Source organism: Bos javanicus, chromosome 10 (assembly GCF_032452875.1).
Source record: "Bos javanicus breed banteng chromosome 10, ARS-OSU_banteng_1.0, whole genome shotgun sequence".
Taxonomy (NCBI): Eukaryota; Metazoa; Chordata; class Mammalia; order Artiodactyla; family Bovidae; genus Bos; species Bos javanicus.
The window spans coordinates 17798724-17811259 of record NC_083877.1 but is presented as its reverse complement, the minus strand read 5'-3'; the positions used below and the strand labels follow the sequence as shown (position 1 = coordinate 17811259).

The 12536-nt window shown below is 37.9% G+C and overlaps 1 protein-coding gene across 5 annotated transcripts in view; it reads right to left on the bottom strand.

Moving 5' to 3' along the window:
- Positions 1-12536, bottom strand: part of LRRC49 (leucine rich repeat containing 49) — a 150593-nt gene that overhangs the window by 74034 nt on the left and 64023 nt on the right. Inside the window, exon 1 of one of the 5 annotated variants that reach the window (XM_061430236.1) lies at positions 11214-11320. The exons of the other annotated variants lie outside the window; for them this stretch is intronic. Coding sequence (XP_061286220.1) covers positions 11214-11305 — 92 coding nt within the window. The 5' untranslated portion in view covers positions 11306-11320. Of the gene's footprint in view, positions 1-11213; positions 11321-12536 lie in introns of those variants that run through there. 5 annotated transcript variants of the gene reach the window in all.

The following is a 12536-nucleotide window of genomic DNA, read 5'->3' as shown; positions in this document are numbered from 1 at the left end:
GTCACAGCGCCATTTATTGAAAGGACTATTCCTTCTCCACTGAATTTCCTGTGCTCCTTTGTCAAAGATCACTTGACTATATTTGTGTGGGTATATTTTTGGATCTTCTATTCTTCTTTCACCAATACTGTGCTGCCTGTATAATACTGTATCTTTATAGTAAGTCTTGAAATAGGACAGTATCAGTCCTCCGACTCTGTTCTTTTTCAGCATCGTGTTGCTGTTCTAGGTCTTAGCTTTTCCATATAATTTTTAGAATCCATTTGTCAATATCTGCTTGCTGATACTGTAATCAGGACTTTAATTTTTTTATTAAGTTATAGGTGACATACAATATTGTATTAACTTCAGGTATGCACATGATTCAATATTTGTATATATTGCAAAATAGTTCCCATTATTAACTAGTGTTAACATCCATCACCATACATAGTTACAGAATATTTTTTTCTTGTGATGAGAACTTTTAAGATCTATTCTCTTGGCAATCTTCAAATATGCAACACAATATCATCAACTATAGCCGACATGCTGTACGTTACACCCCATGACTTATTTATTTATAACTGGAAGTTTGTACCTTTAGACCCACTCTGTACCCATTTCACCAACACCTCAGCCCTTACCTCTGGCAACCACCAATCCGTTTTTTATATATGAGCTTAATGTTTTATTTTTCAGATTCCACATATAAGTGAGATCATATTTGTCTTTCTGACTTACTTCATAGGTCTCAAGGTCCATCCACGCAGTTGCAAATGGCAAAATCTCATCCTTTCTTATGACTGAATAACACTCATTGTGCACGTGTGTGTATCACACTCTCTTTATCCATTTAACCATAAATGGACACTTAGGTTGTTTCCATATCTTGGCTACTGTAAATAATGCTGCAGTGAACATTGGAGTGCTTATATATTTTCAAGTTAATATTTTCATTTTCTTCGGATAAATATCCAGAAGATTTGCTGGATTACATGGTAGTTTTATTCTGAATTTTTTAAGGACTCATTTTTTAAAAGAAGCAAATAATCACTTTTCTAAATAATACCTCAAAGCAGACTGATAAATTTCAATTATATTAGGGTCACTCTCTTTAATGACTAAATAACTAATATAAGTGAAAGTCACTCATTCGTGTCTGACTCTGTGACTGCATGGAGTGTAGCCTGCCACGCTCCTTTGTACATGGAATTCTCCAGGCAAGAATACTGGAGTGGGTAGCCATTTCCTTCTCCAGGGGATCTTCCCAACCCAGGGATCAAACCCAGATCTCCTGCATTTCAGGCAGATTCTTTACCATCTGAGCCAACACAGAAGCCGATAAACAGGCCTAAAAGCACTTTAGGACTACTTTACTTATTAGGAACTATATTAAATACCCTTCTGTATTAAGAAAAGCTGCTGCTGCTACTGCTCCTACATCGCTTCAGTCGTGTCTGACTCTGTGAGACCCCACAGACGGCAGCCCACCAGGCTCCCCGTCCTTGGGATTCTCCAGGCAAGAACACTGGAGTGGGTTGCCATTTCCTTCTCCAATGCATGAAAGTGAAAAGTCAAAGTGAAGTTGTTCAGTCGTGTCCGACTCTTAGCGACCTCATGGACTGCAGCCTACCAGGCTCCTCCATCCATGGGATTTTCCAGGCAGGAGTACTGGAGTGGGGTGCCATAGAGGATTAGAATATTAGTGGTATAGAAAATAACCTATATGCCTAGCAATTAAGGTGAGATAAAATCTATAACAAAAATAAAATTATTGTATTACTTATTGTCATATTTAAATATTTCTTCTATATTTTCCTCCTATTCAAGGTAGAGATACTCTATCAATATTTTACCTCAGAGCTTATCTTTACCAGTCTAAAAGGTAAATTTCATAATTCATAAACACATTTAGTTTTTCAAGACATGGTTAGAGAATTAAGGAAGACACTTTTTAAAAGGCTAGTATATGCAAATGAATATGAGTGTTCTGAATTTAGACATAATAACCACTTTGAATATAAGTAAACTTGAATAAACATTGCAATTTTTCCTACCTAGCATTGATAAATTTTTTTATCAATATAAAATATCTCGTAACAGTTTATAGTGTTTGAAATGAATGTTGAAAGATGCTTCTCTCCTTCCCCTTGTAGCTTTTAACATACAGCTAGAGTCAAATAAAATGCTTTGAGTAACTTTAAAACTGAAACACAAGGCAAACTTATTTCTTTCACATTGTTAACTAAACTAAGTCATCACCTTCCCTTCACAAATCCGAATTCTCCATGTATATTTCATAACCTATTAAGTCATCAAGTCAGTTACCACTGTGAGCCAGTCCCTTACTTAGAAACTGATGGCTGAGTTTAGTTTTTTAAGGAACCTGCATACTGTTATGGACTCTACAAAAGTGGTACTAATGAACCCATTTTCATGGCAGGAATAGAGGTATAGCTGTAAAGAAGAGACTTGCAGGGGAGGTGAGGTGGGATGAACTGAAAGAACAGCATTAACACATACACACTATCATGTGTAAAACGGGCAGAGAGTGGGAAGCTGCCGTATGGCACCAGGAGCTCGGCTCACTGCTCTGTGATGACCTAGACGGGTGGGATGGGGGCTGTTGGGGGGAGGCTTAAGACATAGGGGATATACATATACATATGGCTGATTCACTTCATTATACAGCAGAAACTAATACAATATTGTAAAGCAATTATATTCCAATAAAGAAAAAGAAATTGATGACTGTGAAGGGTCATCAAGGGATGTGAAGCAAAGGAGAGGGGCTAATATGACTAGAATAATCTTAACTTAGTAACATTAGGGAAGGCATAAAGAAAAAAGTGAAAAAGTGAAAAACCAGTTATAAAGTAGATTGCAGTAAGTAATAGAGGTGAAAAAAGTAAGGGTCAAACATATCATATAAAGATCGTAGCTATGAGAATAAAGAGGCAAGAATAGGTTCCATAGAAATTCAGAGTGAAGTATGAACAGAAATGAATACTTATTTGAATGTGAGGAAGAGAGGAATCTAGAATAACATTCAGGTTTCTCTCTTGGGTTAATGATTGAGGTAGTGGTTACAAGGATGTATACCTTGTCAAGATTCACGGAACATTACACTTAAAGTGGGTGTATTTTATGACATGTAGATTACATCTCAACACATTGATTTACAAGGAAACTTAAAGTATTAAAAAGCTATGTTTGACAGATTACCTGTCATCTCTCGTCTCTCCTTTATCAGGAACACTATGCTACGCTGGTGGTCAGTGGCTGTTAGGATATATTTCATAAAGACTTTCATTAAGTCTTCCTCCAGCTGCCACAGGATGGGATAACTTATTTCAACATTAAGATACTAACTAATGAGCAACAGAGCTAGTCTATGCTGAAGAGCAATTTTTTTTTCCAACAGCCCAGCATATCTGAAAAGAATTAAACTCTAAGTTCTGACCTGATAAGACTGCGGTGACTTGATATCTGTCACTAATTAGGGAGATGCACTGAAAAGTAGAAATAATACATCCAGAAGCACAGAAAAACTGGAAAATTTCACTCACTGTAGGTATATTCTAAATGTATTGTTATTTACTATTTATTTTCAAGCTGGGCTGCAGGGAGTCCATGATTTATTCCTTATTGCAGGTATAATTTTAAACTAAAATGATTATAACTGTTCCTAGCTCTACCTCTCAAGTATTCCCCTGGAGAATGAAATTAGTCTAATAATTTCTAATAAGTGTTGTTAAACACAAAGCTTGATTGAAGGCAAAAGGAGAAGGGGGCAGCAGAGGATAAGATGGTTAGACAGCATGACTGGCACAGTGGACATGAATTTAAGCAAACTCCAGAAGACAGTGGAGGACAGAAGAGCCTGGTATGTTACAGTCCATGGAGTAGCAAAGAGTTGGACATGACTGACTGACGGAATGACAACAACACACAAAACCAATATCTTCAGTGAAATCTAATACTATAAGGCATGTTAGTAAAAATAGGGAAAAAACAGTATGCTCAGTAAATGCCATCATGAAGCACTTCAGAGATCTAGAAGACCTACTGATGCCCATCTGGCTTATGTCTATAATTCAAGCAAAACCAAAAAGAGGCACCAGGAATGGGAAAATTATTGCAATCCTTAGCAGGTACTTTCCTGGCAATCCTTCCCAGATCAGCAGCTAGTATTGACACCCAGAATGAAGTCTTTATGCTTTGAATAATTTTATTAAAGTAAAAATAGATTCATATTTGATCCAGAAGATTCCTCACAAAATTTCATTTCCATCTGCAAGGCATTTGACCAATAAACATGCCAGACATTCCTAGAAACACATTGACAAAGGGCATATGATTTTAAAGACATTCTCTAATCAAATAAAACAAGACTCCTTAAGTACAAACACAGGCTAATGAAGAGCGATATCCTACCTAGCCAAAGAAAGTATGAATCAGATTGTTAAAAAACAAAAACACTTGGAAAAATAACAGTAAGTATAGTGGAGTAGTACTGGCTTTTAAGAACAGTCTCTCCTTTTTTAAGAACACTCAGCTGCTTGTCTCTTCAAAGTACCAAGAGTGGAAAAGTTTTGGTCCAAAGGCTGACATTTAACTCATAGTTTGACTTTAATCTTTTTCCAGATTACTCATACATTTGTTCTTCCCCTAGCAGTCTCCTCCCAATGCCACATCTGCTTCCTATCTGCTAAAATACCTATAGAGGAACAATCTGTCCCCACTGACCAAAACTTACATCTCAAAAGGAAAATAAACTATTTCAGCGCATTTTATGCTTGCTTAATAAAACAGAGAAAAAACAAAATTTCCATATATGCATGTATACCACATAGTAAGAATTCTTCAATGCCAGTCAAATTTCTCTAATTAGAAAGTCCTCTCCCAAAAGTAAGATAGGTTTCACTCCTTCATACCAATGAAATACCATGTACTCTGTGATAACCTTAATGAAAAGCTCACTTGTTTTATACTGATCATTGAGAATTTTACTGAATAGTTTCTATGTGTCTAGCAGGCTAAAATGAAATGGAACAAATCAAATAGAATAAATCAAGTGTACTCACAAGGATTTAAATATACACAGTTAATAAACATAAATATCAATAAGCTAGATCAATAAGATATCAATAAGATAGATCAACAGAGAAGGCAATGGCACCCCACTCCAGTACTCTTGCCTGGAAACTCCCATGGATGGAGGAGCCTGGTAGGCTGCAGTCCATGGGGTCGCTAAGAGTTGGATACGACTGAGCGACTTCCCTTTCACTTTCCACTTTCATGCACTGGAGAAGGAAATGGCAACCCACTCCAGTGTTCTTGCCTGGAGAATCCCAGGGACGGGGGAGCCTGGTGGGCTGCCGTCTATGGGGTCGCACAGAGTCGGACACGACTGAAGCGACTTAGCAGCAGCAGCAGCAGTGAGATAGATGAATAAGATAATACCTAAGTGCTAAAGAATGAAGGACAGTTAAAGAAAGGAGCACACAATGATAGTGTATTTCTGATAAAATGATGAACTAAGTTTGTGGACTGAGGCTGTTGCTAAAAACAACTAAAAAATATAAATATGTTTTAAACAACTAAAAATAAAATATATTCTTAAAATCTTCTCAAATGCATCCATGACCTGCTAAAAATACATAAGAATTACACAGACCAAAAAAAAGAAAAAAGCAAAGGTAGGAAGCCAGAGAGGTAAGCAGGGTATTGAAACCCACCTTTTTGTTATGAGGGCACTTAGTGAACACAGTGAAGCTGAGCTCCAGCTTTCGTGATCTTTAAAGCTGGAGGACAGAAGACAAATTCCAGGGGCCACCCAAATTGGAGAGTCTACCTGGAGACTTGTCCATAACCTTGAGACCCCAGGGGCTTCCCTGGTGGCTCAGAAGGTAAAGAATCTGCTTGCAATGCAGGAGACCTAGGTTCGATCCCTGGGTCAGAAAAATCCTCTGGAGAAGGGAATGGCAACCCACTCCGGTATTCTTGCCTCGAGAATTCCATGGACAGAGGAGACTGGTGGGCTACAGTTCATGGGGTAGCAAAGAATCAGACACAACTGACTAAGTGACATATACACTGAGACCCCAACGCCTAGAGTCTCAAAATGTGTTACAAACTTTTCTATCCACTACCCCAGGAGTATAGCTTATCTCAAAACTTGGGGCTAAGGTGAGGATGAAAATTCTTTCCTGGTTACTTGTAACCATAAACCACAATTTGCAACCTGAATCCACACTAAATGGGTGGTCTAAATTATTTCAAGAGGAGAAGTGATATTTTGAAAAAGTCGAAGGCTTGTTATGCCTATAGGCATCTGACAGAAACAAAACTTCTCCATGGAGAAACCTACCTTTAAACAAGACCTCAAAGAATTCCCAAAGACAGGTGCTAAGATAAATAAACGGTTCACAGTTCAGAAGGAAATAAAGCACTCTAACAGCCAGCAAAAACAATAGGTGACCCTATCAAACTTGTGACTTCTTCATATAAAACGATCATCAAACAGAATATAAAAATTATATTTCAAGAAATTTGAAAATATGAGTAAGCTCCAAGAAGATCTGAAAAGGCACAGATCTTCTAGAGGTAAAAAAAAATTTTTAATTAAAATAAAAACGTCAAAGGCAGGGGATGGAGATAAAGGGAGTCAAGCATTTGCCCTATTTTTCCTGCACAAATTGTTCTTCAGGGTAACCAGAAAGCTAGTAAAAGTTTTCTCTAAAGAAGAAACATAGATTTAAAAATGAAGAATGACAGAATATCATCTTGTAATCCCTATAGAAAGAATGGATCCAGACAACAATCATCAATGACTACTATATACTTCAGCAAAAAGATGATGGGGAACTTTATTAAAACTCGCTGAACCTAATAATACTGTTGAACCTAATAATCACTTTTAATATTACAGCAAGCAAAACTAACACATATTCTTTTCATATATTTTTTTCTCCATTTACATTTTCTTTCACTTCCCTGTTTCTTTTGGTGCTCCAAACATCTAGGTTTGATACATGTTAATTAATGCTAGTCACTGGAATTTTTAGTGCATGATGGTAATAAGGGTTCTTAGAAATGAACTGCTCTAAAGAATCTCAAGATCTCTTCTAATAATAAGTCGCTATGTTTTTCTTATGATGGAAAAAAGTTTTCACATAGCAGGAAAAAGAACTCCAAATTTCCCTTGGGGGAAGCCCTTAAAGTACTTTAACCTATCCACCACAACGTTTAAAAGATTCTAGTAACTTGAGAAGATAAAGCAACAACAGATAGAAATAAATAGAAGGCCATGGATAAAGTCAAAAGGAAAGTGAAAAGGCAGAGAGTTAAAGAGTTGACAGATGTAATACAGAAAAACGTTAAACTGTCTCTCTACATACCTTTTGTTACAACAATGCCATTGACAACAATTCAATCAGGAGAATATCTGTCTCTCTGCACTTGACTGACAGAGACACTAGCACAGAGTTGAGTGTCTCAGAATTGCAGATGACAATTCTGTAAGTTTTTTCAAGGCTACAATGTTCATTTTCTAGCAATAAAATGAAAAACGGAAAGAGATATATCCAATTGAATGCAGAGTTCCAGACAATAGCAAGGAGAAATAAGCAAAGAAATAGAGGAAAACAATAGAATGGAAAAGACGAGAGATCTCTTTAAGAAAACTGGAGTTACCAAGTGAACATTTCATACAAAGATAGGCACAAGAAAGGACAAAAATGGCAAGGACATCACAGAAGCAGAAGAGATTAAGAAAAGGTGGCAAGAACAGAAGAACTATATAAAAAAGCTCTTAATGACTCAGTTAACCATGATGATGTGGTCACTTACCTAGAGCCAGACATCCTGGAGTGTGAAGTCAAGTGAGCCTTAGGAAGCATCACTACTAACAAAGCCAGTGGAGGTGATGGAGCTACAGATGAGCTATTTCAAATGCTAAAAGATGATGCTCTTAAAGTGCTGCACTCAACATGCCAGCAAATTTTGAAAATTCAGCAATGGCCACAGGACTAGAAAAGGTCAGTTTTCAGTCCAATCCCAAAGAAGGGCAATGCCAAAAAATGTTCAAACTACCACACAATTGTGCTCACTTCACATGCTAGCAAGGTAGTGCTCAAAATCCTTCAAGCTAGGCTTCAAGAATTTCCAGATGTTCAAGCTGGATTTAGAAAAGGCAGAGGCAACAGAGACCAAATTGCCAACATCCGTTAGATCATAGAAAAAACAAGGGAATTCCAGAAAACCATATTTCTGCTTCCATGACTATGCCAAAGCCTTTGTGCAGATCACAACAAACTGGAAAATTCTTCAAGAGACAGGAATACCAGACCACCTGACCTACCTCTTGTGAAATCTGTATGCAGGTCAAGAAGCAACAGTTAGAACCAGACATGGAACAATGGACTGCTTCAAGATTGGGAAAGGAGCACGTCAAGGCTGTATATTGTCACCAGGCTTATTTAACTTAGATGCAAAGTACATCATGAGAAATACCAGACTGGATGAATCCCAAGCTGGAATCAAGACTGTGGGGAGAAATACCAACAACCTCAGATACGCAGATGGTATCACCCTTATGGCAGAAGGTAAAGAGGAACTAAAGAGCCTCTTAATGAAGGTGAAAGAAGAGAGTGAAAAAGCTACCTTAAATTCAACATACAAAAAACTAAGATCATGGCATCTGGTCCCAGCACTTCATGGCAAATAGATGGGGAAAAAATGGAAACAGTGGCAGATTTTATTTTCTTGGGCTCTAAAATCACTGCGGACGGTGACTGCAGCCATGAAATTAAAAGATGCTTGCTCCTTGGAAGAAAAGCTATGACCAACATAGACAGCATATTAAAAAGCAGAGACAACAATTTGCAGACAAAGGTCCATCTAGTCAAAGCTGTGGTTTTTCCAGTAGTCGTGTACAGATGTGAGAGTTGGACCATAAAGAAGGCTGAGCGCCAAACAATTGATGCCTTCGAACTGTGGTGCTGGAGAAGACTCTTGAGAGTCCCTTGGACAATAAAATGATCAAACCAGTAAGTCCTAAAAGGAAATCAACCCTGAATATTCAATAGGAAGGACTGATGCTGAAGCTGAAGCGCCAATACTTGGCCACCTGGTTCGAAGAACTGACTCACTGGAAAAGACCCTGATGCTGGGAAAGACTGAGGGCAAGAAGAGAAGGGTGTGGGAAGGGAAGAGGTAGATATTTAGATGACATCACTGACTCAATGGACATGAGTTTGAACCAACTCTGGGAGATAGTAAAGGACAGGGAAGCCTGGTGTGCTGCAGTCCATGGGGTTGAAGAGTTGGACACAACTTAGTGACTAAACAACAACAAAAAAAGAAAAAAACAAAAACATAGCTTCTGTCTCAGGTGATTTATAGTTACTCTGATTACTGAGGGTAGTTTTCAGGACCTGGTAATGTTCTTGTAATGCTAATCTGTGACACTAAAATCAAATTTAAAATGACAAAGAAAGTTCTTAATGACATATTTCCTTTTACTGAATTGATATGTGAATGCAAATAAGCCTCCTTAAATTTACAAAAGAAAAAAGGACTCTTTGCAATCTCAAAATAAGATAATTCTCAAAGACATGCTCATTTTAGTCACTTTCAACCTTTATATTGTTTACTAATTATATTAGCTATGAAGCAGGCTAAATAATATCCCACATACAAAGAGATCTAAATTCAGTACTGAGTAAATAAGCAGCTCTCTGAGAAAACAACAACCTGATATAGCATTTGCCAGTTTCCACGGTGTACCTATTTCCAACATGGCTGATTTCAAGCTAAGAGGATGGTGTTGCTGAGGTGATGAGATGCACAGAAATTGTTCTGGCGAGCCAGTATAAGCTGCCTTCAGCACACCACTGCAGACCAAGTTCCTTTTACAGTTAGTGGAAGTGAGGCAGGAGACAGATGGGTCCCCTCAAGGTAAAGCAGTTGGAGATTCATTCTCTATGGAGGGAGACTCCAAGAAGATAATAGCAAGGCAATTAAGGAAGAAGGCTGGGCCCTGCCTGGACCACATATCCGTCATTCCTGAAGTCAGGAGACCTCTCCAACCACACAAGTGTAGAAAAGGCTCCTTGCAGGGCAAAGGGGAAGCAATGTCAAGGGACATTCTATCCAGATACCTTGCATTCTATCCAGATACCTTGGCTAAGAAATGCATGCATACACATGGAAGGATCTTGACATATACCAAATATAGACTGTGAACCAGGTAAATAAAAATGATTGGCCAAAGGAAAACTGGAAGAAACAGCCCATATAAGTGATTTAAACTGCCACACAGGCGCATCTCAGGGACTCTCCTTCTGAGTCTGCCTATCCACACATACTGTATTCTTTTTCCTCTTAATAAACACTTGTTTCACTGCTTTTTGCCTTTGTGGAAATTCTTCTCTGCAAAGCCAAAGGGCCAGGGCCTTGTCACTGACCACTGGTGTAGTGGCTAGGACCTGGCGCTTTCACTGCCATGACCCAGCCTCAGTTCCTGGTTGGGGAGCCAAGCGCTGCTCCAAGCAGTTGCAGGCTGGGGCCACCCGAGATCATTCTGTCATGAAGTGACTTTGTTTTTTGGAGGAACTTCCTCCTAATGATGGTTTTACAATATTTTTGAACTTTTTATCAACGTACAATACACAGTAAGACTACAAATCACAAGTACACAGCTTGATGATTCTGAACAAACTGAACATACCATGTAACCAGTACCCAGATCAAAATATCACCCACACTCGGATGCCTTTGTGTCCTTTTACAGTATACCTCCCAAAGGTAACCACTCTCCTGATTCTAACACTACAGATACAGATTTCCTGTTTTAGATAAAAGTGTACATATGCATTTGTTTGAATCTGGCTTCTCTTGCTACACATTTTGGTTGTTTGTTTTGTTTGGTTTTTTTGAGATTCACCCACATTGTCTGCAGCTGCAGCTTGATGACTCTCATTGCTGGGTAATATTCCATTATGTAAACACAGCATTCAATTTACTTCCTCTATTCTACTATTAGTGGACGTCTGTCTTGTTTGCAGCCTGGGGTTATTATAAACAGGGCAACTAAGAATATTCAGGTGGACATGTTAAGCGTTTCTATGGAGTATAAACCTAGCAGTGGAACTGCTGAGTGTAAAGTACGCTATTAAGAAGCTCAGCTTAATAGATGCTGCCAGAGTTTCACAGAATGGTTTTACCTAGTCACACTCCTACTAGCAGGTATGAGAGCTTCGGTAGCTTCAGTTCTTCGCCCATACTCCTTATGATACGTTAGATGTTGACAAATCATACAACCCTGTCTTCTTTTAAAATATTAATTTTTCTGTATTTCAGAAGCTGCTAATACTGGCTGGGCATCAGAATCATTTGTGAAGCTTATTGAATACTTAGAACCCATCCAGATCTAAATCAGAATCTCTAGGAGTAGGGTCATAGATGAATAATTCCTAATAGTTCTGCAGGTGATTCTAATACAAAGTCAACATTTGAGACCACCGACCTAAACTTCAATATCCCCTTAAAACTACAGATTTTAACGTGAACTTCACAACTCCTTGCTAATATTGGGAAAGGATTCACAATTCTAAGGAGAAAGATGATTTCTCCAGACTCACATTGTGATATACTAACCCACTTTCACAAAAATAATATGTGAAAAAAGATGCATATTAATTATGACACTGCTTGTAATAACAAAAAAAAGGCAAACTATCTAAATGACCATCAATAAGAGACTGATTAAATAGAGAGTGATCCATATAATGAAATTAAATGCAGCCATTAAAAAGAATGAGATGTACACGTAAGGCTGATATACATGTGATATAACTAACTGCCTTAGTTAAAATTCTGAGATAACTTCCATGCCAGTTGATAAAACACTGCTGTTCTCAAAACACCTAAATGCCCCTCCTCACTGTCCTACTCTCAGCCCTGAGGTGCCCCGCAACACCTATTATTTTGGCAGCAAAAATATAACCCTTGACACAGCAGGGGCCTCATGATCCAATTTAGCATCTATTTGGACTATACCAGTGTCCATGCACGAAAAAAAAATCTTTTTGAAACTTTACCTGACTCCATAATTATGCAACAAAAAATCTTAAGTGTATAATGAGATTAAATCAGCAGTCTTCTTTATAGCTGTTCCTTTTGCCTTTTTTTCCTAATTATAAAAATTTTTTCCTCACCCCTAATACAGTGAGGAAATTTAATAATAATAAAGTAAGGAAATTTAGAAAAGTATAAAATCAAAATTTGGCAAAAAAAAAAAAAGAAACCATGCGAAATCTTTCCTCCTAAGGACATATAGGTAAACTGCCATATGAAAAGAGCAACGCCTCCACTGTTGGACAGACACTTATGTTTTTGTCTTGAGCTGCTATTAAAAAAATCCTGTGATGAGTATCCTTGTAATATTCGTTTGGGAGGGTTTTCAACAAAGTACTACAAACTGGGTAGTTTAAACAACAGAAATTCATTTTCTGATAGTTCTGAAGGATAAACGTCCAAGATCAAGG